Raw genomic sequence first — 27509 nt, forward strand, 5'->3', positions numbered from 1 at the left:
CATCCTGGTGGGGGCAAAATCTGCGCAGGGAGATCACAGAGGAGCGGGCCGGGGGGCAGAGCATCCCGCTGGGGCAGGAGGCACCCGCTGGAGCCGGTCCTCCCGGGCGTGCAGGCACAGCTCCTCCCGGGGATGCTCCGCTCCCTCCCAAAGCCCGTGAGCCTGCCTTTCCCCGGGGAAGGGCTCCCTTTCATCCGCACACCCTGCACCGAGCAGAGTAAACATCACCCGTAGCCCCAGCCAGGCGGGCGAGGTCTGGAGCGGCTGCGGCTGCGGGCAGGACCCCGGGGGAAGGCAGGGCCGAGGAGTCCCCGCAGCCGATAGGCACCGTGCCAGCCCTGCTGGGCGGCCAGGCTCGCCCGGCAGAGCGGCTGCGGTGCTGCCAGGAGCCGGCTGGCCTGCCCGCAGCTCTGCCCCTGCCCGGTTATATGGGCAGCCGCGGAGGTGGGGCTGAGCTCTTCCCCTCCGTCAGCAGCATCCCAGGGCACGGGACAGCCAGCGCTCGGGGTAGCGAGTAACGGGATCGGCTTCGAGATGGGCAGGAAGCTGGACCTCTCCAAGCTCACCGATGAAGAAGCCAAGCATGTTTGGGAAGTCGTTCAGCGGGACTTTGATCTGCGGAAAAAAGAGGAGGAACGGCTGGAGTGAGTATCCCCGAGCTGGGGGCAAGCGAGCCAGAAGCTCGGGTCCCCGTGGGCTGTAGGGATGAAACAACCTGCTGAGGCTGTGGGCGAGGAGGGACGGCAGGAGAAAGCCAAACACGGTTAATAGATTACGTTATCAGCAGCAAGGTGACGCATTCGGGCAGCAAAGGTGCAAACTGGCGCCGTGCCACCGGCAGCGATGCGGATCGGTGACACCGCCGCACTTTATGGGGACAAACAGCAGGAAATGCCTCTGTGAGGCTCGGGGCTGCTGGAGCTCTCAGGGGAAAACTTCACCCGGGAGCAGAGGATGGGATTTGCCTCCCTTGGTTTTGCTTCGTGTGTTTAGGGCAGGAGTTTTCAGTGGGTCCTGGGAGTCCTCAGATCCCTGAAGAATCCTGAAAAAATAACTGGGAGGAATAACAAACCTAGTAGTAGTAGTAAACTTATTTTAGTAGCCTTAAATACCCAATACAGGGGGCTGTGCTGTCCTGGGCAGGTTTTAGGGGCCCACAGAAAAGAAAGGATTGGGAAAAGATTGAAAATCACTGGAGCAGTAAATTCTATGAACTTCTAAGTCCTTATAAACAGAGCAAAAGTGCTGTTTAAAAAATGTTCTGTCAGATTAGATTAAATTTTGTGCATGAGAAATCACAGGGGTTCAGGTTTTGTTCATGAACTACATCAGATGCTGAACTTAATAATGCCTTAACATATTTCAAGAAGCTGCAGTGATCCTCTTCAGGGTCTGGCCAAGTTCTCATTATTCCAGAGGAGTGGTTCATGCTCTCAGACTGGGTTTGGGCAGTGCTGCACTCCCACTGAGCTCTCAGACCCTCCTAGCTCTGAATTTTGTGAGCCAGGGCTGGTGCTGATACCACAATGCTTGGAGACCAGGAGCTCATTAGTTCCTCTATCAGATCCAAAATGAGAGGTGAAGGGTGATAGCCATCCTTGGTTTGGGATATCTGCATTCCCCAAAACCTTATCATGGGAGGCTCTACATTTACACCATTGGCTACAAGAAACTCTCAGTCATATATTTTTCTTTCCTCTGATTATTTTTTTTTTCTTGCCTAAGAAAAGCCAGCCTGCGTGGGAGGCAGAGATAATTCAGTATCATCATCTACTGCCTTCCTCTGCTGGTAGCTCTGAAGAGCAGGAAGGAGATCAGACAGGGGCATTTAAAAAAATTATCACCCTGCAAAGGGTGAATGTCTCCCTTGTGATGCATCTGAGCTCAGCCTGGAGGGAGGAGGTGGAGACCTACATTGCTGTGCCCTACAGCAAAGAATTGGGCGAGGTGAATTCCTTCCTTACTGACCTTGGCGCCAGACTGGCTTATCTGGGTCCTCTCTGATGCCCAGGAAGCTCCAAATTGAGTGCCATGCTCTGGGAGATGCAGGATGGGGGAAGGTCTTGGGATGCTCCTACCCAGCTGCTGTCCCTCCTCCTAAGGATCATTTCCCCTGCTTTCTTGTTTTTATTTTCTTCTTTAATCGTGCCCTGCAGAGGGCTGGCATGAAGCATTCTGAACTACAGAAATTTCTGTACTTTCTGAATAATTTCTGCAACAGACCAGACCACCAGTCTGGAAAAGTATGCCACATTCCTGAGTGCTGGACATGGAGCTGCACAAGAATTTTCTGCTGTAACAAGCTGGGACATGATGTGACATTATGGGAGACCCTGCAGCCATTCACTCTGTGCTCTGACCAGCCCCATCCATTTACTTTTCTATTCATTTACTTTTCTATTCATTTACTTTTCTATTCACCGGGCTTGTCTCAACCTGCCAGCCTTGAAGAAATGTCCCATCCACCCCCTCCCCAGCTTGGTCTTTTTCTTTCCTTTTTGCTGCTTCTCTGTATTTTGTTTTTGACAGAAGCTATTCACCAACAAGGGACAAAGGCTTCAAACTGCACAGGCATGTGAGGGCAGTACTTTGCCCAAAACTTTAAATAATGGCCATTTTGAGGGGTCTCTCCCCAATTCTTTCCTGAAACATCCATGCCCACAACCCCATTTTTTTGGGATGGCTCCTTACATCTCTCCTGGAACTCCGTAGGTCAAACCCTGCTGCAACTGGCATCCCAACACCACAGATTTATTCATTCTGCTGTGAGCAGAGCAGGGAAGGGGCTGGCTGGTGCTCCTGCCAGCAAGAGGAGACAAGAGCTATACGGTTCCTGCAGGTTTTAAACTGGTTTGGCTGAGACTCTTCCTTTGGCAGGTCTAGTGGGTGAGGGAGGAGAGGTGAAGGGATCCAACCGGTCTCTGGGAACCAGAAAAAGCAGTTCCAGTAAAAAAGATTGGATCCTGCTGGCAACAGGAGTGGAAAAGGAGTACTGAGTCCAACCCAAGGGTTTTCTATTTGAGGGTTTCTTTTCAGAAGTCACTTGAATTTACTGCTAGGACATTTGCACCAATTTGTCCAAATCACTGCCAGGATGGTGAACAGCTGATTATGCAAACCAGGTGCCCAGTTCTCTGTCTTTATACTGGTCTTTACATCTCCCAGATGTAAATGCAAGTTGGTGTCACTCCTGCCTGACCACAATCAGAGGAGCGACACCAAAAAAATGTGTCTTGTGGTGCGCTGGCCAAAAAATTCTTCCTCAGGAAAAAAAAAAAATCAAGAGCTGAGCCCTAATGTGCAAACTGATTAGGTTAAACAGAGATTAGCTTGACTGACATGCCTGTCCTTCCCCCTGCCAGTCACACCACTGCTCCCAGGGCCAGCCAGGCTCCTGCTGTGCTCACCCCAGCTCCTCCTGTGGTCACCCCGGCGTCAGTCCTGCCCTGGGAGCATCACCAGTGCCTCGTGGTCCACTCTGTGATCCTGGAGCAGCCTCCAGACCCTAATTGCTTCAGGGTTTTAACCCAAGCTGGCTTCTGCTCTGGAAAACACAGCTTCCTAACCCTGTCAGGAGAGAAAACAACTCTCTAGGACCTTCCCCACAAGTCAAACATTTTGCTCTGGGCCATGGCCCCAAAGGCAAACATACCTGAGATGGTGCGTGGCACGGGCAGCAAACAGAGAGCTTTTGGGCAGTGCAGGGGGCCCCCACCAGCTTGGCAGGCATCTCAGCTGTCCCCAGCTGCTGCTGGGGCCTCAGATTCATGCAGGCACTGCTTCCCATGGGAACCTGCTCTGGCAGCCAGGTCTGGATAGCAAAGGAAGCCTGCAGGGATGCACTGCCAGGTGAAGGTGCTCTTGGAAAGCCCTTCTCTTTCATGGGATTGTCACAAGCATCTCCTCCTGCTGCATCCTCTGGGCAGCCAGAACCTTGTTGCACATAGCTTAATAAAATTCTCTGCTCAATTGTTAGCACTGGAGGACTGTATTAAAACCCTTTTTAATACCAGATTTCTTTTCTTCTGTCTTTTTTTTTTTTTTTTTTCCCTCCCCTTTTTTGAACTAAGAATTCCAGAAAGATTTTAATTCCCTGCAGGACTCCAGGCTTGAAGATTGTGTCAGGTTGGGATACAGCCACAGGGTTTGAGAAGAGCCACTCTCCCGAGGTTCCTGGCAATTAATAATCAACAGCCTGTGAAACTGTGAAACAAACAGAACAGGTTTTGGCACAATCACTGTTTTTTATTTTTTTTTAAATGATCCTTGTGGGTCCTGTCCAACTCAGAATATTCCGTGATTCTAATATTAAATTAAATCTAATATTAAACTCCAGACCTGAATCTGGAGCCCACTTTGTTGTTAGCTTATTTAACTCGTGATATGTTATTTATTAGATTTGCCCTACAGCTGTTTCCACAAGCTGCAGACTTGCAATGCTCCCTGGAAAATCGTTCCTGAAATGATTGTGGCGTGATGGGCTTTGCCATGTGAGAGTTTGCAGGGAGATGATAACAAACTCAAATTCCTGCTTTTTGGGGGGTGTTTTCTGCAGGGAGCTGAAATGCAAGATCGACCAGGAGAGCAGCAAGAGAGAGTTCCTGACCAATCAGTCCCACCTCAATGAAACTCACTGTGTGCACTGCCTGCAGCCCTTCAAGTTCCTGCTGAACAGCAAGAGGCAGTGCCTGGACTGCCACTTCTACACCTGCAAGAACTGCAGCCGCTACAACAAGAAGGAGCAGGGCTGGGTCTGCGATCCCTGCCGCCTCTCCAGGTGCTGCTCCTCGGGGAATCACAGCATGGTTTGGGCTGCAAGGCACCTTAAAGCCCATCCCACTCCACCCCACTGCCCTTCCACTGGCCCAGGTTGCTCCAAGCCCTGTTCAACCTGGCCTTGAACACTTCCAGGCATGAGGCAGCCACAGGTGCTCTGGGAAACCTGTGCCAGAGCCTCACTCTTCTCACAGGGAAGAATTCCTTCCTTATATCCCATCTAACCCTGCCCTCTGGCAGTGGGAAGCCATTCCCCCTGGTCCTGTCACTTCAAGGTCTTGTCTCAAGTCCCTCTCCAGCTTTTCTGGAGCCCCTCTAGGCACCGGAGGGGCTCTAAGGTCTCCCCAGAGCTTTCTCTTCTCCAGGTGAACACCTCCAGCTCTCCCAGCCTGGCTCCACAGCAGAGGGGCTCCAGTCCTCAGAGCACTTTTTTGGCCTCCTCTGAGGTCGTTCCAGCAGCTCCATGTCCTTTTTTGGGGGATCCCAGAGCTGGAGGCACCTCTGCAGGTGGGGTCTCACCTGAGTGGGGCAGAGGGGCAGAATCCCCCACTCCCCTGCTGCCCACACTGTGGGATCAGCCCATCACACGAGGGGGTTTCTGGGTGTCAGTGCACATTCCTGGCTCCTGTCAACACTCTCACCCTCCAGCACCCTCAAGTCCTCCTCCCCAGATCTGTTCCCAAGCCATTCTCCACCCACCCTGTATATTTGCTTGGGATTGCCCCAAGTCAGGGGCAGGACCTTGTGCTTGGCCACATGATTTTCTCACAGCCCCACCTCTCCAGGTTGTCAAGGTCCCTCTGGGTGTCATTCCTTCCCTCCAGCATGTGACAGCACCACACAGCTCAGTGTCAGTGAGCTGAGGGAACACTCAATCCCACTGAGTCACCAACATATCTATTAAAGAATTCCAGTCTCTATATCAGCCCCTGGGAACATCACTCCTCACTGCTCTGCTCCGAGGGAAGCTGAGGCACAAGGTGAGCCTCAGGGATGAGGCTCAACCAGACTTGCCCAAGTCTTAGATGCAAGCATGCTGTGTTTTTGTTAAGATAGCAGTTTTTTGGGTGGGGGTCTGCTCAGCTGGAGTGGCTGACCTGGGTGTTCCTCCTCTCTTTGGGCAGGATTGTGAAGATTGGCTCCCTGGAGTGGTACTACGAACACGTGCGCTCCCGCTTCAAGAGGTTTGGAAGTGCCAAAGTGCTGCAGTCCCTCTATGGCAGGCTGCAGCCAGGCCAGGGGCTCAACTCTGCCTTTCTGGGTGAGGAATGGCCACTGCTGCACGTGGGGAACCTGTGCTGCACCACCTTGGGGTGCACCAGGGGAGGAGCAGCAGTGGTGATGCTGCTCTGGGTGTCGTGGGGTGCTCAAAAAATCCCAGGGAGGAGGCAGAGTTGTTCATTCAGACACAGGGCAGATGTTCTTCATGGCTTTTCTACTGCCAAGTCTCAAGTTTTTACCACAGACTGGAGAATTTAAGATCATTACAGTTGGAAAACACCTCTAGATCATCCAGTCCAACCCAGTACTACCAAGACCACCTCTGAAACAAGTCCCCAGGTGCCAGATCAATGTGGTTTTTGAACACTTCTAAGGATTGTGGTTCTACCACTTCCTTGGCCATCCTTTCAAAGAAAAAAAATTCCCTAGTACCTCATGTTTAATTTTAAAAGTCCCACGTCCTGTGGTTTGCAAGTACGTAAATTTGCAGCTTTTTTTTTTTTTTTTTTTTTTTTTTTTTTTTTATTTTTTTTTTTTTTTATTTCTGGTATTTTCATCACAAAGCTTGTGGAATTAACCCTAATTTAATCTGTAGGATAAAGCCAGCCCTCATTTTTTCCCCAAGACCCGATGATTTTTACAACCAACCTGATTATCCCCTGGCACTGACAAAACTGTGCCAAAATTAGTGAGCTACCTGTCACTATAACTGTTCTCTTCAGAGCTTCATGGACCTTCCATATTTCTGATTTTGGTCCAAGACTGCATAAATATATGATGATGTTAATACAATGTTATTTACTAGCCAGCTCCTATTTGTCATTCATAGAGCTCCTACTCCTTGGCCTATTTCCTTTGGAAGCCAGTGTGGAGTTTATTCCCATCTCGAGGAGCCACAGAAAAGTTTGCACACATACCATCGACATGACCTGATTCAACTGCTCCAATCACTCTTTTAGCCAGACCACTCATGGCAGAAATAGCAAGGAAAAAAAAAATTAATGGACTGAGAAACAATCCATGCATTGTTTGGACCGAAAATGCATCAGAGCACAGAAAAACCCAACCAAGCATGAGGGTAACAGCGCCTTGGGCTGCTTTAAATTGAGATTCTGATGCCGTTTTCAAAGGGAAATGATTTTGTTGTTTATTACTTCATTAACACCAGTGAATTGGCTTGACCCTCGAGCAAGCAAGAATCTCCTCCTGGGATGTATCTCTGGCCATCTGCAGTTGGCTGTGCCTTCCCCTGCAGCTCCCAGGCATGTTGCATCAGCCTGAGAAAGCTGTGGCAAGCAGCTCTTTGACTTTTAAAAGTCAAGTCCCATCTCCAAGTGCCTGTTTTGTTCTCTCTATAGAGCCTTTTTAACCATTGTTTCTTGTGATGGCTAGAGAATGAGAATTACAATTAGCCAGGGCTCTGAGGCTTGCTCTCTGCTCGAGGAGCAGGAAGAAAATGTGATTATTCATTTTTCCCACCATTTTTCTCTTTGTTTAGGTCTTCATGACAGAGTTTATAGCCTGCCAGACATTAACAGTAAGTAATAAAGGGGATTGCAGCAAGGGCCTTGCAGTTCAAGCAAAGTTTCCAAAGTCTTTTTGGGTGTGAAGACAAGCTGTGGGCATTTCTGGAGAGCTTTGGAGTGGTCAGAAAACAGGGAAAGCATTCCTACACTGCAGGGGAGATGGACTGTAGGGCTCAGGTCCTGCATTGTAGTATATCTGGGGTCTCCAAGGGTAGATTTGGATACAACAGGACTTTAGTTAGATGCCAAACAAAGTTTGCAAGCAGTTGTTATCTCAAAGCAATGGGTCATTGATAAATAAAGAGCTGGCTGATGAGAATCAGGAATAGCTCCTGAGCCTTGAAGCACTGGAGTTACTCAGGTGGACCTCAGAGTGCTCTCTGTGGTGCAGGTGCCCCTTCACTTCCACATCTGTGATGGTGCACATCTGGCAGGGGAAGCAATGGGAGGCCAGCCAAGCCTTTGCAAGGCCAAGCACTAAACGTGGGTGTCTGCAGAAATAACAATTCAGGGAGGTCCTTCTAATCTGTAATCTAGGAGAAGCATGGCCTTGCCTGCAGGGACAGTGGTGTGAGCACCAGGGTGGGACTTACCTGGTGCCTGTGTCCCCTCAGGAGAGTGCCAGCTGCTCACCAGCTGTGAAGCAGGGGATGACAGCGATGAGGAGGACAGTGTCCTTCGTGGAGCTGAAGCAGAGCGCTACAGCAGAGTAAGTGTTTGGCTCTGGAGCTGCCCCTGCCTCACTCTGTGTGCCTGGCCTGCCTTGGGTGATGGTGGTGGTGGCTTTCTGTGCCATTTTCAAAACTGGACCCTTCCCTCTGTTTTTTTTTTTTTTTTTCTCTGGGATAAGCTCCTCCCCCACTCTGTGTAACAACAACCATGTCAGTAACATCATAAATACTCATGTCCTAACACTGTGGATGTCACCAACTAATATAAAAGTCCCAGCTCCTCCCTGTATAATGAGAACCCACCTGCTTTGGGATTTTTTTTACTAATGACCTCCCAAATATCCAGAGAGATCCTTTCTGCATGCCTGCAACATCCTTTCTCTGAGGATGGAGAGAGGCTTCAGGGCTCAAAAGCATCACCTGGATCTCTCTCTGAGCTGTAACCTAGCTCAACTTTCCCAGAGTACTTTTATAAACCAGGAGAGAGATTCTCACTCTGCTTACAGCAGCAGTCCTGAGCCAGAGGCTGTGGAAATCAGGAGCCCATTTTTCCTTGCCTTTAACACAAGCACACACTGTACCTGGCTCTCGTCAGTCAGGCCCAAATTCTCTCTGCAAAAAGCAGAGCAAACTAAGGAGAGAAAGATCCTCCCTCCCCCTTTCCTCAAGGTCAGCTGTGTCTTACACTGAATTTTCCTTCCTTGCACTTTCTGTGCTAAAGATGTGCAAGACAAAGCGTCTGCTGTCTGTGCATCCCTTTGATTTCGAGCTGGACTCGGATTACTCTGCTCAGTCTCGCCGCCAGTCTGTGCAGCTCTCTCCAGCAGCCAGCAGCCCGGATGCTTTCCAGGTACTGGGACACTCCTGGGGGGTTCCTTGCCTTTCTTCCTCCTTCTCCTTGCTTCCTCCCACTGCTCCTTCAGCCTCAGAACTCCTCCAGCTGGTGTTGGGAGGCAGTGGTGCCAATCCCTGATCCCCATGGCTGCTTGCAATCTCTTTTTCCAATGGAAGACCTTTGCCTCAGGCCAAGTCAGGAGCAGGATGTCTGATCCAAGAGAGGGTGAGTGCTAAGATGAGACAGCAAGAGATTCTCTGGCTGTGTCCCTGCAGATTTCCTTGCTCTCAGCAGACAATCATTTTCTTGTGTTGTCCCAAGGCTATGGGACACACCCTGGTTTCCAGTGGGTTCAGTGCTCAAGGGATTAAATGAAATCAGGCTCTTCTCCCATGTTCCCATCCAGCTTGGGGCTGGGATTGCCATGTGGGGGCACTGGGGTGCAGCTGGCAGCAGCTCCATGAGGCACACTACCTTTGTGAGATTGAGATGAATCCCACAGAGCCAGTGTGAGTGAGGGCCAGTCAGAGGGATGAACACTGGGAGGACAAAAACTGCAGGAATGCTGCTTATTTCTAAATAGGAGAGTGGATATGCCTTAGTATCCAGAGCTTCTGGCCAGGAGCAAGACTCAGAAAGATCCAGACAGTGCAGTGAGCTGTGCCCTGAGATCCCAGCAAGGGCCAGGGGCAGACCAACCCACCTTCCAGCTCTGGGGAGGAACACATATGGGGCAAAAGGTCTGAGAGGCTTCAGGTCCAGCTTTTTGGGCCACTCCTGTTTGCCTTTCCTGGTGAAATTGCACTTTTAAAATACTAAACAGCTCCTTCTTTTTAATAATGCTCTGATTAATCTCTCTTCTTGGGTAGAAATAGGATGTGCTGAGATCTATAACAACAAATAAAATAAATCTGCACAACTCCACACAAAATTATTAGAATTTGGGGAAAATTATTAGATCCCTCTTTTTGTTTGTCTTTTCTCCTTTTTGCAGCAGAATTCAGTGTGAGGGTTGGCCTCTGTCAAATTGGATTTACAGATTACAGCTGGTGGCTGTTTGAATAAGTAGAAGGAGATGGTGTTTTAAAAGATCAAGGGGTGTTGCAGCCTGGCTGAAGGAACTCTGTGCTTGTAAAAATTACCAGTGCCCCCTGGCAGCGATGGGAAGTATTGCTCAGGGTTCAGCAGCCAGGCAAAGCCTTTAAATGGTATTATTAAGAACTTTTATATTTTATATAAATAAAATTTGCATTATAAAAGGCCAATCCTTGCATATATTGAAGAATGAAGAGAGGAGCTCTTATTGAAGGTCAGGAGAGACAAGGAGCTGTAGAATCATAGAACAAGTTGGATTGGAGAGACCGTAAAGATCATCTCATTCCAACTCCTTCCACTATCCCAGGTTGCTCCAAGCCCTGCCCAACCTGGCCTTGGACACTTCCAGGGATCCAGGGCAGCCACAACTCTACATTGTTCTTACTTTGGGGGCCCCTGAGCTGGAGGCAGCACTACAGGTGGGGTCACACGAGTGGAACCTCCATGGTCAGCTGCTCAGCAGCATCCTCAACTCTCAGTCCTTCCCAGATTTCCCCAACTCAGCTGAAGATGGCTCCCAGGAGTCCAGGATCACGGATGCAGACCTGGTGTTCCACCATGTCCTGCAGGAGCCAAGGGTGAGCACTCCAGAGCAGCACTTCAGCACAGAGGTTCGGCTCACCCTCAACGCACGCAGGAGGAGCCTGGAGAGGAGCCCAAAGCCTGGTAGGTGTCCTGGTCCTCAGAAACCCAAAGCCTGGTAGGTGCCCTTGTCCAGGTTCCTCAGAAATCCAAAGCCTAATAGGTGTCTTTGTCCAGATTCCTCAGCAACCCCAAAGCTTGGTAGGTGTCCTTGTCCAGATTCCTCAGAAACCCAAAGCCTGGTAGGTGTCTTTGTCCAGATTCCTCAGCAACCCCAAAGCCTGGTAGGTGTCCTTGTCCTCAGAAATCCAAAGCCTGGTAGATGTCCATGTCCAAATTCCTCAGATACCCAAAGCCTGGTAGGTGTCCTTGTCCAGGTTCCTCAGAAATCCAAAGCCTAATAGGTGTCCTTGTCCAGGTTCCTGAGGAACCCAAAGTTTGGTAGGTGTCCATGTCCAGGTTCCTCAGATACCCAAAGCCTGGTAGGTGTCCTTTTCCAGATTGCTCAGGAACCCAAAGCCTGGTAGGTGTCCTTGTCCAAGTTTCTCTTGCCTCCTCTTGGGACAAGTGGCTGCAAGTGTTGGACCAAAGTGAAAACATTTTTGGGCTTTTTTCTGAACAACCTCAAAGCCACAAAGAGGCTTGAGGGTCAACACAATTTATCCATCTGCAGAAGGGGTTTTTCTAAGGAAAGAATCTTGCTGATGTTGTTTAGTTGTAAAAGGGTTGATCTTGTTCCCAGTAAAGCCAAAGGTGTTGTTCCTAAGGTGCTCATCCCTTTCATACCTACTGGTTGTTTTCTGGGTAGAAACTAGATACAATCAAATGCACACTGTTAGATGTTTTTCCTGCTGCAGAGAGGAGTTCAACTCCTTAGTAAAGGATGTTGTGGCTGCAGAAAGCTTTGAGTTTTTAGGGGACTTGGATTAGAACTGGAGGTTGCTGAGTGGCATCCTTGTAGCTGGGCAGCATACATGGGTAGGGTGAATGACCTGTGGATTTGTGAGTCTGTAAATGCCTCTAAGAGGCAGAATTTGCCTTTTAAAGCCTCTGTTTTTCCTGCAGTGATGGCAGAGCCAGGAGGGTTGGATATTGGCTTGTGCACATGCAAATAGAATATGCATATGCAAGTAGAATATGTCCTGTGCCTCCAGTGGCCTGGCTGTATTTTCAGGATATTTGGGAATGCTGGGTAGACCTTAACTTGGCTGTTTAAATTCCCATTCCAAGTTCTGCTGGAGCACCACAGCAGCAAGGTCCCCGCACATATTAACTCTGTTTTCTCTCAGTGTTTTTGCCTCATTTGAAATTCTCCTTTACACAGGAGGCTTTTCACTCTTTTAGAATTCTCCATCCTAGGCTGGTACATCTCTAGCCTGAGCCTAAACAGGCAGTGCACAAAGGACAGCATCCAAACCTGGGCTCCCACAAAATTGGGAAGGCAGTAGAGATTTTTGGTGGGGGATCTGGCTGCCCAGAGCATGACAGCAAGGAGGATGGTCCCCCCTTAAACTTGGTCTGCTTTGCAGAAACACCTCCTGCCAAAGGGTAGCAATTCAGATCTGGGGAAATGCCTCTTTATTTGCTTGTCTTAAGGATGGGGCCAATGTCCAGGAAGGAACTCAGGGGTGTGAATGGCTTGTTCCTTTGTCTCTCCAAGGCATGCCCCGGGCTCGGTACTCAGCAGATATGGACACCTCTGATGAGGATGTGAAGGGAGCCCAGCTCCCAACTCACCCACCCCACATGAAACGCAGGAACAGAGCCTCCTCCCAGGAGAACATCAGCCACTCCTCAAACCAGGTACCAAACAGCCTCTGCTGACACCGTGGCCACATCCCTCTTGCTGCCTCTGAGCTGCAGGGTGGTTCAGAGGAGAAAAGCAGCAATGGGCATCTGGGGTGTGCTGTTCCAGTCCCAGCAAAAAGAAAACCAGGCACTGGTTGATGCTTCCTTCTGCCCATGCTGTCCTCACAATAACAAACCTGCCTTTGTTGCAGCTCATTTTCAAGATAAGCTTACTAATCTGAGTTACCTGTGGGTTCTTGTGTCTCCAGAAAGGCTTTTTTTAAATTGGATGTGCCAGTGCTTAATAAGCAGATGGAAGTCTGGAGATGGATATTTAATAAGCACCAAGATCCTTCTCTTCCTTTGCAGTGTGTTCCTGCCTCGGTAGGACTGGGTCAGGATGACCAGTCACATACCTCTCCTGAGTGATGGTAATGGGGGGAACAGCCTAAATACAGGTGTCAAACAGGGTCTGAGCTTGTGTTTTAATTGTCAACAAGGACCTGCTGTTCCTGGTGCTGTCTTTGCCAGTGGTGGGTGGTGAGGATGGTAAAACTGAGCTGGTTGCTCAGATCTCATGAGCAGCAAAATGCAGGGTGGTGTTTGGCTACAGATGCAGGGGCAGAATCAGTCTCCAGTCTCACAGCTGGTAATTTTGCATGTCCTGGAGCCCTCTTTGGGTAATCAGTGTGAGGTCTGTGACCACAACCATCCCTCAACACCACACTTCATGTGCCTGGGTAGGAAAAGCTTCTCTTTGCCATTTACTTCTGTGGGCACAGGCTTTAATTAGTAAATGCCATTCCTTCCTCAGTAAACGGGAGAACCCTGGACGGGGTGTCCTTAATGAGGCCACGCTGTGTTAGGCATGAAATGTGCACCATGCTTTGCAGTGGGGAAATGGGGCCAAATTCCTACCAACACCTCCCACGACTTCCTCCAGGAGCTGGGCAGCTCCACTTGAGGCTGTGGTTTGCTCCCTGACGCCTGGAGGAAGGCTGGTGTGGAGCATTGTCACTCTAATGGTTACGAGGCATCTCCTCACTCCCACTTTACCCCCATTTGCTCTGGTGGCAGCTGCTCATTAGCTCAAAGAGCTCCCCATCCTCCCTGCCCTTTGTGCTGATGATGTGTTTACAGCCAGCAACCATCCTCCCACCCAGCCTGCTCCTCACCCTGTGCTGGGGCAGGGTGCAGAATCATGTTTGTTAACCCTCTATTAAATCCCATAGCCTGGCTTCACATGCAGTGTTGTCCTGGCAGGCAACTCGAGGGCATCTGAAGGTTTCAACAGGTGGAGAAGAACTTAGCTCTTTGACCACAGGGATGAAAACTCTCTTCTCCTAAAACTAACTTAGGGGCAAGTTTGCCAAAATATGGTTGATTTGAAAGCCACTTTTGCTTTAGCTCTGAAGAGGATACGGTGTTCTGTCCCAAACACAAGAAACTTAACTTCTCTAGTAACAGAAGCAGGGGCTGTTCCCTAGTCCTGTGACTTCAGGAGCTGAAGGTTCAAGAACAAAACCTAAAAAAAGAAAAACTCTATTTAAAGAAGCACTTGAACTTGATAAGACACAAAAAGAAGCCCTGCATTGATAACTGTGTGGGTCTTTGCCTTTAGATTTTAAAAAGTCAGGTAGGAACAGGACCAAGCCACAAGAGACAGCTCAAATTAATCAAGTTTCTCCCCAGAAGCCATCCTGCTGTACCTCAAGGGAGCTCAGTGGTTCTGGATTCCCAAAGCTTTGGTGCTGCCTGGCTCCTCTTCTTTACCCAAAGCTTCTGTTAGAGGCTTGGGTAGAGTAACCTGTCCTCCCCCCTCAGCAGCAAGGGGTAGTTTCCCCTACCTGATGTTGTGGGCTGTGCTTTTAAGTTTATTCACCTTAAAAGTTTTAATTCAGACCACAGTTTGCCAGCCTTTGTCACACTGAGAGAGGTGCAGAGTGACCCAGTCTGTGCCCTAATGAGGTGCCCACCTTGCATTAAAGCCAGTCTTGGCTGGGAAGGAGAATGAAGCTTTTCAGATCCTATGCTGGTAGATAGCCACTAATATCAACAGCAGCCTGTGCTTTAGGCTCTGATCTCTCCCAGCCTCTTCCTGATGGAGATAGGACAGTGGTGACTCCTGGTTTGTCACCATCTCTGAGGCTGATAGGCCATTATTGAGCCATGCAAGACTCAGGCCTTAAACAGGACTGAAAAACCACTTAGCAGTGGACTGAAGTGCTTCATGCCAGTGGGTTTGATGCTGCTTGGAGATGCTTTCAGTTCAGGGTGGTAATGACAGCTCTGCTCTCCACAGTGCCAGGTTTTTACATTCATCCTCCCTTAAGCAGATGCAATCATCCCTAGCTGTTGTGAGGGTTTAATTAATCAAACCCTGGCAAGCACAAAAACTAAGTGAGAGGATGGAAATTGTTACAAAAACAAAGCCTGCCCCTCACATCTCTTTGTTACCACCTTTGCTTACTGCTTTTGCTGCTTGCTCCCCTTTGAATGGACAGAAACCACTCAGCACAGCAGTGATGCACTGGCACTGTCATAAAACAGGCAATATTTATCATCATTTATGTTTTATTTGTCTGGATCAAAGGAGAGAGATTTGGGTTTTTTTCAAAGAAAGAAAAACTTCAATTTCTAAAGTGGAGAAAAAAAAAAGCTTCTTTTAATGTTTTCAGTGATCATAGCTCATAGAGATGTTTTGGTTTAAATGGATCTGAAAAATATTTTCAGGATTTTGTCTGTCTTTAATTTCCCTGCCCTTCTCTCCATGCCCTGTTTTTAGCCAGAAGAGTGAGGGAGAAGAGAGGGCCAAGCATCTGGGTGAATCAATGCCCAGAAAATTTCAAAGTGGTGGGGAAAATTTTCAGGTTTGGTTTCTCTACTTGGATTTTTTCATGGGGAAATCTTGCTGTCTTCCTTCTTCCTCTCCACCACTGTGTTGACAAGCATGTGATGGGGTGAAAACAGCTTGAAACAGCTTGAAAAACATGTTAGTAGGAAGTGAAAATGGATATTGAGTTTGGGGCAGCATGGGAATGATGGTGAGATGGGTGGCTTCATTACAGGCTGGTGCTTTTATTGGTGATGGGGTTTTACATTCACTGCATCAAAGCTCCAGATGTTATGGTGGGAATTGTCTTGTGCTGGTGGCTCAGTGTTGCTTGGAGTTTTCCAGATTTGAGGCTGCTGTGCACCTCCTGGAGCTTACTGGCATTTTTAAGACATTACTTAAAAGATATTATTTTTGAATGTCTTTTAACTCTGCCCACGGTGGCAGTGTCCTGCTGCTTGCTTTCCTCTGCTGGCTGCACTGCTTCCTCACTGTCCTGGCAGTGGTGGCTGGTCTGTTCTCTCCTCCTCTTCCCTCTCTCTCCCTTTCCTGTAGATCCATGAGCTCAACACTCGCATGTCCGCAATCGAACGCGTGCTGAACCGCTTGGAGGAAAAAATCCTGATGCACTCTCACGAGGTAATGGGGCAGGAATCCTGCAGGGTGGAGCCTGGGCTCTGCTGCTCCCTTCCCCTGCCCACTGGAGAGGCTCCTCTGAAGCAGCCAGCATTGCAGGGATAGACAAAATCATAAGAATATTCAGGTTGGAAGAGATCTCTAAGATCACTGAGTCCAACCATTCCCCCACCACTGCCAAGTCTGTCCCTAAGTGCCACAGTGACCTGGGCTGTTGGAGTTCACTCCTCTGCTTTGGCCTTGGAGGCTGCTCTCCAGTTCCAGGTGATGGAGTGCCTTAGCAAACATTGTATGGCAGGACAGAAGCAGCAGGAAATTTAACCCATTTACACCCTGTGCAAGCCAGTGCCTTCCTTGCCCCCTCTGCACAGGGAAAATTTGGTTTCAGGCTGATACCTCATGAAGTGCAAAATTCAGGAGATTTTTTAGGTGCTGTCTGTATCTGCAGAGCTGTGACAGCTCATTTGAAATCATGGGGCACTCGATGAGTACCTGTGAGGAAGGCACCAGGTTATGGTGACTGTGAGAGCTGAGTCAAGGAGCATTTCTGTATCTCTTCTGAGCTGCCCTCATCTTACCATGCCATCCAGCTTGGAAGAAAACAGCTAAATTAAGTTAAAGCTGAGCAACAATGTAGAATCTGCGAATGCTTAGACCGTTTAACATTGATTTTTGGGTTTCTAGTTGTAGACTATGCACTCTTTTCCTTCATGTGAACCCATCACCACTCTGGCAGCTGATGAGCCATGCATGATGGCTCAGTAGAATGGATGGTGATAATTACAGGCAAGGCCCCCCAGGCATGGATGAAACAATGCAATTTCTCCTTTTTTTTTTTTTTTTTTTTTTTTTTCTAAATTTCATAATGGGGGATGGCCATGATTTTAATCATTCAGGGTTTCCATCAGCAGTCCTGAGCAAGGAAGTAAGAGGTTTTCACAGGCTCCCACACTTTATTCCCATATCCAGGGCAGATCAGAGCACAGGCAGTGGGTCTGTGGGAGAGGCTGAGGTTAACTATGAAGCAAAGCTTTCCAGCAGAAAGGATAGCAGAGCCCTGGAATAGGTTGCCTGGGAAAAAGATTGCCTGCTGCAGATGCCACTGTTAAAAACAGCTCAGACAAAACCCCACCAGGTATGACACAGGTAATTGTATAATGCAGGGGTCAGCAAGTTCAGGAACTTCTGGAGATCTCTTCCAGCACTGGGAGTTTAATAGGATTGTCTCCAGCTCCCATGAATTGCACCTAACAATGGGAGTGGGTGGCAATGTGCCATCTATGCTACAGGGAAATTTGCTGTGTGGTTTTTCATCCCAAATGAGATTACCTAGAGGTTCCAAAAGTTACCTCAGGGAGTGGCAATTCCCATGGCTACTTCCCTCTCCCTGGTGGACCTTGTTTCTGGGTTACTGTGATCTCCTTCCTCAGAGCCACCAGCCATGCCATGGTTCCTAATGAAAATGGGGTGATTTTTGGCCCCATATCCCTCCTGCCCACTTTTTTAAGGATGGAAAAAAGGCAATTTTTCATGGAGAAAACCAAATAAGTTCTGTGTGTGGGGAAAATGGGAATGGAGGTTCTTTAGGTCAAGGGTTTGTGTTCCTCAGTGAGGAGCCTTTGGGCTCTGCTATTCCCTGGGGTGGTTTAAAGTCCCTCTGTGGTCACACTCCCCTGCTTGGAGCTGTCCACCACAGGAGGTTCTCACACTGCTCCCTTCTTCTGCTCCTCCAGTCTCCAGCCCCAGAGTCCCACACTGATCCTGATGCTGAGGAGGAGGAGTTGAAGAGGAAGCTGGAGGAGCTGGCCAGCAACATCAGTGACAAAGAAGTCTCTTCTGATGAGGAGGAGCATGAAGAAGAGAAGAAAGCAAAGAAACCAGAGATGAGTTCCTCCAGTGATTGCATGGCCAGAGATGTAAGAAAGGTAATCTGTGCCCTGCCACCCACATCATTCCAGGCTGCATCCATCATTCCTTCTGCTCTCAGTAGTTTTACACCATGAAAACATGACTCTTCTTCTGTCCCACACCTCCACCAGGGCTGTGTCTGTGCCTGCTTTAACAATGTCAAGGGTAGGGAAGTCCCAGGGTGTTAGACCTGGGCATTTCTCCTTGTAGGCTCTCCCAGTCTCACCCAAGAGTAAAGCCTCACAGAGTTCTTGCAGGATACTGCCTGTCATGGAGAGGTTCACAACCTCCACACCTACTTAAAGGAGTTATCCCAGGATCTGGAAGTCACTATGGAGAAGAGTCCTGGGGTGGGAGAAGAGTTCAGTGATGATTTAGTACCAGCAGCCTTTGTTAGGCACCTGCTACAGCCTGAAATGTCTTTTCCACAGCTGTCAGTGCTCCTGAGTCCCTAAATCCTTGATCCCACCTCCACTCTGCTAGATCAGCATCTCCCATTTCCAGCCCTGTGCTGACTCCTGTCCCTGCTCAGTGGTGGGTGACCTGTGGGGACAGGGCTCAGGGAGAGGAGGACAGGTCACAGCACCTCTGCAGAGTGTCCCCAGTTGTGCAGAGGCTCCAAGGTGATCCATTAACACAGATGGAGAGGCCAGCACTCCCTGTTGGGTCTCTGAGGTTTGTCCATCCCCTCCCTCCTGCCTTGGCTGTGGAAGGGGGATGTGTGCCATTGCTCCTTTGCTGGCAAAGGAAGGAAGCTGACACCACTCTCCTCTCCTGCAAACTCCTTTCATCCGAGGTTGTGGTGACTTTCATGATGCCATGAAGCCTCCCTTCAATGTGCATCTGGTCCTCAGCCTCACAACACAAAACCTGGTGGGTTTGGGTACCATTTGCTGTGCATCCTTACCCACAGCATTCTTTGCTGCCTCCTTTTTCCTGAAAGCTGCTTTCAGATTATTGCTGCAGCCAGATTTAACTTCTCCTGGATTGAACCATCTGCATCATCTTAGTAACCATTTGTAATTAAGTGCAGATAAGTGGTAACTCACTGAGCCATGGTGACAGTTTCTGTTTGAGCTGATCTGCAGCAGACAGAGGCTCAAACCCTGAACTGTTTTTGTGGTTTCAGTGTAAGATTCTGGTTTCTTATGAAATGAAGCCTGGATCCTCCAGATTTGCTAGTTTCTTTACCCCCAAGCCCTGCTATGAAGGAGGAAGGAGTATTGAGACAGAAATGTGTGCAGTAGCTGGACCAGCCTTGGTTAAAGGCAACTTTCCACATACTTACAACAGATCCAGGTCTGGATTTTGTGTGATTCTGAGGGATTTTTGATGCGAGGATCCTCCAGTCAAGAGGAAATCTTCTAACTGGGGGAGCACTGTGATGCAAGCACACAAACCTAATGGAAAATGTGAAAAAAAACTCTGCTGTACCATGAAGGCACCATAAAATGATAAAAATATCATCTGGACTGAGTTAGCTGAGTTCTCTGCAGGAGCAGCTTGCCTGGAAGTACCTGCAGCTGTAAACACAACCAGCACATATGTCACCCCCTTCTCCTTGGTTTCCAGGGAATTATCAGCTGGGAGAGGGATGATGAGCTCCTTGGGCCCATTTTGACATGTATTTAGCACCTCATCAAGCCAAGGGCAGCACTTAGGGGCATTATTGTCACCAGCCCTCCTTGGGGTGGGGAGAGAGGACATTAGGTTCTGGCCGTGTGGCAATGCGATCATTTTATGGGCTCGGGTTGTTTTTATTCCTTTGCCACAAACTCAAGGAGTTGTTTGCATCCCTGCTCAGGCCCGCTGAAGTGTAAAGCAATATGCTGCAATTAGATCTTAAGTGCTGAGTAACCCAGCGGCCCTCAGGTGCTTCCAGTGAGCAGAACATCCCTCCATAACCTCTTTTCCAAGCTTTTTTGGGTGGCTTCTTTTGTCACAGCCATCCTGCTGAGATCAAAGCTGCATCAGTCTGCTGGAGAGCCCTTCAGGAGCAGCGTAAGCCTGTTAATCACCACTCCTCCCTCTTCCCGCAGCTCCTGGAGGTCTGGTGCCCCTCTCACCCCTGGCTGGTGCTGTTTTATACACCACATTCAAATAACATCCGTATTTTTTTTCCCCCCCCTCCCTCCGCTTTGGCTCTCGCAGAGGTCGTCGGCTCAGGCTTTGAGTGAGATCACGGCCAAAGTGCTGAGAGCCATAAACGCCACGGAGGAAGCGGTGCGGGAGTCCCTGCACGGAGAGAGCCAGGGCTGTGCCCTGCCTGCAGGGCAGCTGCCAGCCCTGCCAGATGGGAGAGAGGTGGCCGAAGTGTACCGGGAGCTTGAGGAAAATGTAAGGCTCCCCAGAGATTTTGGGCAGCAGGGGGGTGGCAACACAAAGCAACCCCCCCCCCCCCCCCCAAAAAAAAAATTTCTTCTTAGCACTGAAAGGATGGTCAGCAGAGGGATGAAAAAGTCTGGTCTTAGAGGATGGCACAACAGCAAAAGAAGATGCTCTGTCTTGTGGCTTTCCTTTCCTTGGTTCCTGGGTGATGGGTGTGGCCCCACCTTGCTGGATTTCAGCAGTCCCTGCTCCAGCAAAACTTGTGTCCCCTTCCCTTCAGTTCCTCACCAGCACTGTGCTCATCAAGGGCTTTATGAACACGACCCCCCTCTTCACTAAGGCTGCTTGTGCCTGGGGCTGATGGGGTCGTGCAGGTGACAAGTTCACAACCAGAATAATCCCCTTGCAAGGCTCGTGTGACCCCAGAGCACTGACAGCTTTTTTTAGCGATGAAATCTCATAGCAATCGATCCCCTGTGGAAATGGTTTGCACCCACAGTGCCCTGTGCCAAGCTTCAAAGAAACAGTTCAAACGAGGGTTGGATCTCCATCTGGAGGCTGGGTTTTGCTACAGGGAATGTCCTGCAGTGGGGAGCAGGGTTTTAGGGGACACACAGTGGCTCATCTCTCACTGGGGAAATTTTATAAGTAAAAGCAGGGAGCTGCAACACCTGGGTGTCTTCTGGTCAAATACAGCATCCCAGGGAAAAAGGGTTGGATGCATGAAGGTTTTGGGGTTCCCCTCTCTCAAGAGAAGGGCTCAGTGCTGCTGCTGCTGCTGTCATTTGGGGACAGGGGTGACAATGGCCCTGGGAGGTGTGTGTCATCCTGCCACTCCCTCGGGGATCCTGGCTGAGTCACAGCTGCCTGGCCACTCTGTTCTCCTCTCCAAGGCATGCCACCCACCTTGGAGGGCACTGGGAGAGTCTCATGGGCCAACAACAAATTCTTGTGACTCAGGTTGGGTGGTGCATGGCCTTAGGATTTGCACAGGGATGGGTGGGAACCTCTGGGAGCGTGGTGCTGTGATTTGGGTGGATGAACTATAGTTCAGTGCATGCAGAGGGCTCCTGCCAGGCGGTTTTGCACAATGCCCAGCCCAGGGAAAGCTGAGAGGGCTGGAGGAGCAGCAACTGCTGTAGAGATCTTGGCATCAATCAGCAGAACAGTGGCCACATCTGATCATCTGATGTGAATATATACTGATGTGTTAATGTTTCCTGAGCTGCCTTGCTTGGACCTGTGTCCTTGTAGTAACCTGGGAGGACACAAGTGGCAGTAAAACCAGAGATTTTATTGGGATAGATCCTGTTACCTTTCTCTAGGCAGCAAAGGGAGCATGGTGCAGGCTGACCCTGCTCCCAGCAACACAGACACCCTTAAAACAGACTGAGCAGGTTTGGAAAGTCAGCTTGTCTCCTTCTCAGCTCTGTCCTTACAGGACACAGCAGCCTGAGCTGGTTTGCAGGTACCTGCTCTCCCTCTGAGCACACAGCACAAAGTGCTGCTGCTTCTCGAGCAGGTCACTGAGTTTGGTCCTTCCTGTGCTCCCATTGAGCCTCTTACCACTTCACACTGTTGGTAATTACTCTCAAAAAGCCCAGGGAAGGGAGAAAATGAGATGGAAAGCTGTGCCAGAGCTGACTGGTACTGTCTGTGCTGCAAGGCAAGAAGGCAGTCAAAAAAGAACTGCAGGAGCTGCTGCATCTGGGCTGCAGTCACACCAGGAGAGGAGAGCTCCAGGGAGGTGAATCCTTCCATGCAATTTTCCCTTTTTTCTGTGTTTCAGGTGTACCTGACTGCTGGGAAGACCTACCAGCTTGAGAAGAGCCTGAAGGAGCTTGAGGAAGGGGCTCAGCACAGTGGCACTACGGACTCAGAGCTGTCAGAGCTGGAGGACAAAGTGGCTTCAGCAGCTGCTCAGGTGCAGCAGGCAGAGAGTGAGGTGAGGGCCTGGCTCTGACAGGTCAGTGATGGCAAAGCCACTGATGGGTCCTCCAACCACCACCTGTCTGTCTTTTCCCCTCCTTCTAAAGATTTCGGATATTGAATCCCGAATTGCAGCCCTGTCTGCTGCAGGCCTGACAGTGAAGTCTGTGGAAAAGGCAAAGAAGAAGTCCAGTGTGCAGGTGAGAATGGAGGGTGCTGGCTGTGATGTGTGTGCTCCCCTGAGCTGTAGCTGCTGCCCCTAGGAGCTGGGAAGGGCTGAGAGCCATTCCCAGCTCTCCCCATGCTGCCTGCTGCTCCTCTTGCAGCCCCAGAGACACCTCTGCCTTCCTCTGTCCACAGGCTGCCCGTCTCCATTCTCCTGATCCTGCCAGCAGCAGTCCTGGGGAGTCTTTGGATGACATTAAAGTGAGTAATCACTTTCATTAATCACAGGCTGTGATCTCCAGGGGGCTGCCATCAAAGCAGTGGCCTCAGTGGAGACCTGTGCCCTCCCATCCCTTTTCTCTTGCAGGCAATGCCCGGACTGCAGAGGTTCAGGAGGAAGTTCAACAGCCCCCTGGAAATCACCAGTAAGGAGCATGGCCCTGCCTGTGGGAGATGGGGATCTGTGGGTGGCTGTGGGATGCTGATCCTTTCTCTCTCTGCATCCAGCTGTGGGTGTGCAGTGGAGCCCCCTTCCCTGTGCTCACAGCCTGCTGTGGGACAGCCACAGGGGAAACCTGTGCTGGATAACTGGGAAAGGACTGGGGACAGTGATGGGACAGCAGAGATCAGGCTGAGGGGGCTGAGTCCTCCAAGAACCAAACCAGCACTTCTCTGCAGCCACCCCAGAGTCCAGGGATGCACCTGTGTGCCTTCATAGGCCTCAAAGCCTCACCTAAGCCCATCCTCTCTTCTGACAGCAATTTTCCTTTTCTTGACCATCCTGGGGAAGGTATTCTTTCCTGGATGGCATGCCCCATGTCTGGAAGTGTTCCAGGCCGGGTTGGATGGGGCTTGGAGAACCTGGTCTAGTGGAAGGTGTCCCTGCCCATGGCAGGGGGATGGAACAAGAGGAGATTTCAAGTTTCTTTCAACCCAAACCATTCCATGACTCTGTTCCCAGAATCCCCCCAGAATCTTGCCCTGCTGCCCACCTGACTCAGCCACTGGTCTCTGCTCAGGGGCAAGAAGCCCTCCAGGGCCCAGCTATGGGCAAGCAGCACCTTGGGAGAGCTTCAAAGTAGATGGTGATCTGAAACTTGGCACAGCAGCTTGTGTGGTATGGGGGACAGTCACTGGAAATGTTTCTTCCTGAGCAATATCAGCGAGACCCATTAGAAAATCACTTTTCTATTTCTCTCTTATCTCTCTTCACAAGCTTAAAGGCAAAAAAGAGTGGTTTTCCTTCCAGATAATGGGAGATGAAGGGAGGGAAGGGGGGATGGATCATTTAATGCAGAGGTGGAGCATCATTCCCCCCATTCACACAGACAATTAACAGTGCTGGGAGGTGGAAAGGTCCCTTGTCCTCACCCTGAGGAGGAGTCATCTGCTCTCCTTCCTGCCAAGGGCAGGCAGATACAGGCAGCCCCTGGGACAGTCAGCCCTGCCAGGACACAGAGGGACAACGGGGACAGGCATCACCAGGCAAACCTAATTCCCTGTGTCTGGGCTGGGCCAGGAGGGGATTTGGGCTCCTGAGTGCCTGCCTGGCAGGGCAGTGACTTGGAAAGTTGGGCCTGAAAAGGTGCAGCTGGTGGAAGCTGGTGGCAGAGGAGAGGAGATGAATGAACAGGTCAAGAGAGCCTCATAGGCTGGGGCAGTGAGAGCTGCTCCCAGGCTGGGGTTCTGTTCTACCATGGACCTTTCCAGGACTGCTGGCAGGCTGAGCCAGCCCAGGCAGTGCTCTGGGAAGCTGAACAGCAGCAGCTCCTGTCTCCTTGTTCCCAAAGTACTTCCTTCCCATCACCCTCCCGCAGGGGAAAGCAGTCGAAACTGCGGGGGATTGGTAAATCCCGGGTGCCCTGGTGGGTTGGCACACCCCAAGTGCCCTGGTGGGTCAGTGACAGCTCAGGTGGGGTGGGTGAGCAGCTGGTGGCCAGCCCTCTTCCCCCCCTGCAGGTTTTGAGGAGTCCTTCGAGCGGAACTCGGCGTACCGCGGCTCGCTGACGCAGAGGAACCCCAACGGCAAGAACAGGAGGGTGGAGCGGCTCTTCGCGGTACGGAGCCTGCCCCAGCCCCCGGGCTGGCACCTCTGCACTCTCTGCTCAGCCTGAGGGAGCCTCAGCTCGCAGCCTGGGGGCTGTCTGCTGAGGGAGGGATGCCTGGGCACCGCCAGCCCCAGGGAAGAGCAGCAGCTTTGAATTCCCTCCGTGGGATGGGGCAGGGGCTCCCTCCCTGCAGTGGCAGCTAGTGGAGGTTCTTTGGGCTTCTAGGTGCTCTATAGGCACCTAACTTTGGAGCTCTCAGGCTCCTACTCTGAGCTTTTAGGCTCTTACTTCGTCAGGTAATCTTAAATAAGCAAAGCAGCTCATAGTTACAAAGCACATCTTGTTACAAAGCACATCAGTCTCAACAGCACACAGACAAGCAATGGCAAAGCAGCTAGCAATAAGCAATAAGCAAATGGCCAGAAGCCCTGGCAAAAGCCAATGACTAAAAGCCACAATGGCTGAAAGCCACAATGGCTAAAAGCAACAACTCTCCCCAGTACATACTCTTATACAGGATTTTTCTAACAAGTTAAGACACAAATTCAGGCTACCATTCCTTAACTTATTAGAATTCTAGTTTTTTAGCACACCAGGTTATGTATAGAACTATGCATACAACCTATCTTGTTCTATCTAAAAATGTAAGCAATATTCTTACTATAGCTCTATTATGTTTAAGTTCTGTCTACAACTGTGGGCCTGGAGCCTCCACTGAATATATCAGTATGTTTTAACCTTCACTAGAACACTCATTGCAACTGTGGCATTTGAAACTTTTCACTTACTAAAAGCATTAGAACTTACTCTAGAACTTACTAATTTACTTCTACTTAAATGTTTACTTTCTGTGTGAGTGGCTTAACATACTTCAATTCATCCAAAGGCTTTAATTCAATCCCTGCTCTCTGATTTCTCTCTGAAGAATTCAGAGAGACCCCTGACTCACTGACTCCAACAAAGGAGCACACTGGGTTGCCTCAGGGTGGGTGGTGGCTGAAGTTTCTTCTTCTTGTGCCTTGCAGAAGCCTGTGATGACCCACCTGTCCTGAGGTGAGGGCACCTTCCTGCTACTGCATTTCAGAGAAGATACAAGACCTCAGCAAAGCAAAGCCTCTCACAGCCTTCCCTGCAACTCTCTCTCCTCCTTCTCCTGAGCCCCTTCTCTCCCTGAAAGCCTGGACAGGAAGGAAGCCAGAGGCCATGGGCAGGAGGCCTTGCTGGAGCTGATGGGAAGAGGAGCAAAGCACTGGGGTGCAGACATGTGGCCAGGGGCTGTCATGGCAGACTGCTGGAATGAGACCTTGGGTTGGGACAGCTCTTTGGCACTGGGTCAGCCAGGGGGACCAGAGAAGTGCAGAGCAGGGGTGGCCTCCTCAGAGGGAGCTGGATGTGTCAGTGTGACATCCAGCACAGGGACAGGGGCAGGGACACAGCCCTCACTAGCTAGTGCCTGTCCCTGCTCTCTGCTGCTGAGCAGGAACAGGAGCTGACAGTGGTGTGGAATGCCCTTGGGGTACCTCAGGCAGAAGAGGGACCCAGGCATCCCAGTGCTGGGATTCACATCCTGATGCTGCTCCCAGTTCCCTGCCATGTCCTGTGGAGCTTTGCTTCCCTTCCCTGAGCAGCAGAGCAGGATGAGAGCGGTGCTGGTCCCCTCCCAGACAGCACCTGCTCTTTTCAAACCCCTGCTGAGGCTTCTGCCACTGGGGATGGGAGTGAGGTGAGGCCTGAGGGAAGCAGGGCCAAGAAAAGTGGGAGGAAAACCTGGAGGGCTTGCTTGGGATTGCTTTGCTTTTCCAGCTCCTGAAGGTCTCTCCACTCCATGTGAGGCTGTATCAGCAGGCAGCAAGCAGAGTGTAGGTGCTCCTCTGCTCCACAGAGGGGTCAGCCCCTGCCAAGATGCACTTGGTGCATGAGCATGTCCCCTGTCCCTGGTGATGGCCTTGTAGAGCCTCTTAGGACCACCCCATTCTTTGGAGGGGCTGTGATGATTTTGGGGGCTGCAGCAGCCCTGGGCCCCTGGTGTCACCCCCAGCAGCTCCCCCAGGAAATTTGTTTTCCTCCAATATTCAACTCTCTACATCCTCTAGGCCCAGTGGATCAGCACCAGCCCCATATCCATGACCAGAGCACCAGGATGGGCAGAGGGTTGCTTTCCCTTGCAGGTCACTTTGAAGAGGTTTTTTTTGCTCAGTCCCTGTCCTGTACAGCCCCCACTATCCTTCCTCTTTCCTTCCCTCCCTCCCCAGTGGGCAAAGTGTGGAGGATCTCACAGCTGGAGCAGGGAAATCACACCAATGCTCAATCCCCTCCATGGCCACCCAGGATCATTTTAGGCAATTCCTGTGCATCTGAGCTAAAACCACTTTAATTACAAGCAGTAGGGTGAATTCTCATGCAAGTAACATATTTGTTTGGTTTTGGTAGTAGTAAAGGCTGCTAACTGCCTAGGAATTGCTCCTGTGGTCATCCCAGAGAGTATTGTGAGTCCACAGTCTGGGCATCCCAGCTGGAAACAAAACCAGTTTCTTAATTTAAAATGCAATCCTTCTGGCCTGAAGCTCAGAAGGGTAAGTGCAAAGCTCTGCTGTCACAGAAACTCCCCCAGACACTGCAGCTTCAGCAGATCCAGCTCCTGGCTGGGCTGGGATGGCAGCTCCTTGGCTGGGAGAAGGGAGCTCCACCAAGATCATCCAGAGGGTTTGCACCCACCCTTCTGGCAGCAGCCCCAGCCCAGCCCCATCCCTTGCTTGTCTGGTTCCAGCCTTGCCTGACCTTCCATGCCTGACCCTGTGAAGGAACCTCGGCACTGCAGACCAAGGCATTGCTCAGTAGCCACCCACGTTGCTCTTTGCTGTTTTCCTGACCCATTTGCCTGTGTAGATTTTAATAAATGTACACTACTAAATCATGCAATAAAGACAATTTTGTGTCCAGAACGACCCAGCCATTTCCCAATCTCTGTTTTTATGGCACACTTGAGCAAAGGCTCCTTTCTCTTCCCCTGGAATCCCAGAATGGCTGGGGCTGGAAGGGACATCAAAGCCCATCTCCTCACACCCCCTGCCAAGGCCAGGGACACCTTCCACTATCCCAGGCTGTTCCAAGCTCTGTCCAACCTGGCCTTGAACACTTCCAGGGATAGGGCAACCACAGTTTTCTGGG

The 27509-nt window shown here is 50.4% G+C and overlaps 1 protein-coding gene across 7 annotated transcripts; it reads left to right on the forward strand.

Moving 5' to 3' along the window:
- MLPH (melanophilin) lies at window positions 1–27286 on the forward strand. Of its 7 annotated transcripts, XM_056496763.1 has the most exons (17): window positions 2–644; window positions 4556–4777; window positions 5901–6037; window positions 7496–7534; window positions 8138–8232; window positions 8916–9044; window positions 10604–10790; window positions 12367–12509; window positions 15883–15966; window positions 17697–17888; window positions 20023–20208; window positions 21989–22144; window positions 22236–22328; window positions 22489–22554; window positions 22661–22718; window positions 24253–24350; window positions 25367–27286. In XM_056496763.1, the coding sequence occupies exons 1-17, from the start codon at window positions 535–537 to the stop codon at window positions 25391–25393; spliced, it is 2022 nt and encodes a 673-aa protein (XP_056352738.1). In that variant the 5' UTR covers window positions 2–534; the 3' UTR covers window positions 25394–27286. The 7 variants fall into 7 exon arrangements, with proteins under 7 accessions (XP_056352740.1, XP_056352738.1, XP_056352739.1 ...); XM_056496765.1 differs by lacking the exon at window positions 8916–9044 and having other exon boundaries at window positions 1–644; XM_056496764.1 differs by lacking the exon at window positions 15883–15966 and having other exon boundaries at window positions 3–644.
- The last annotated feature ends 223 nt before the right edge of the window (window positions 27287–27509 follow it).

Source organism: Oenanthe melanoleuca, chromosome 7 (assembly GCF_029582105.1).
Source record: "Oenanthe melanoleuca isolate GR-GAL-2019-014 chromosome 7, OMel1.0, whole genome shotgun sequence".
Taxonomy (NCBI): Eukaryota; Metazoa; Chordata; class Aves; order Passeriformes; family Muscicapidae; genus Oenanthe; species Oenanthe melanoleuca.

Excerpts from the sequence above, each read along its gene's own strand:
- MLPH (XM_056496763.1), top strand. The coding sequence starts at position 535 with ATGGGCAGGAAGCTGGACCTCTCCAAGCTCACCGATGAAGAAGCCAAG. Across the intron at positions 6,038-7,495 it reads GCTCAACTCTGCCTTTCTGG|GTCTTCATGACAGAGTTTAT; the intron begins GTGAGGAATGGC and ends CTCTTTGTTTAG. Across the intron at positions 22,329-22,488 it reads AGAAGAAGTCCAGTGTGCAG|GCTGCCCGTCTCCATTCTCC; the intron begins GTGAGAATGGAG and ends CTCTGTCCACAG.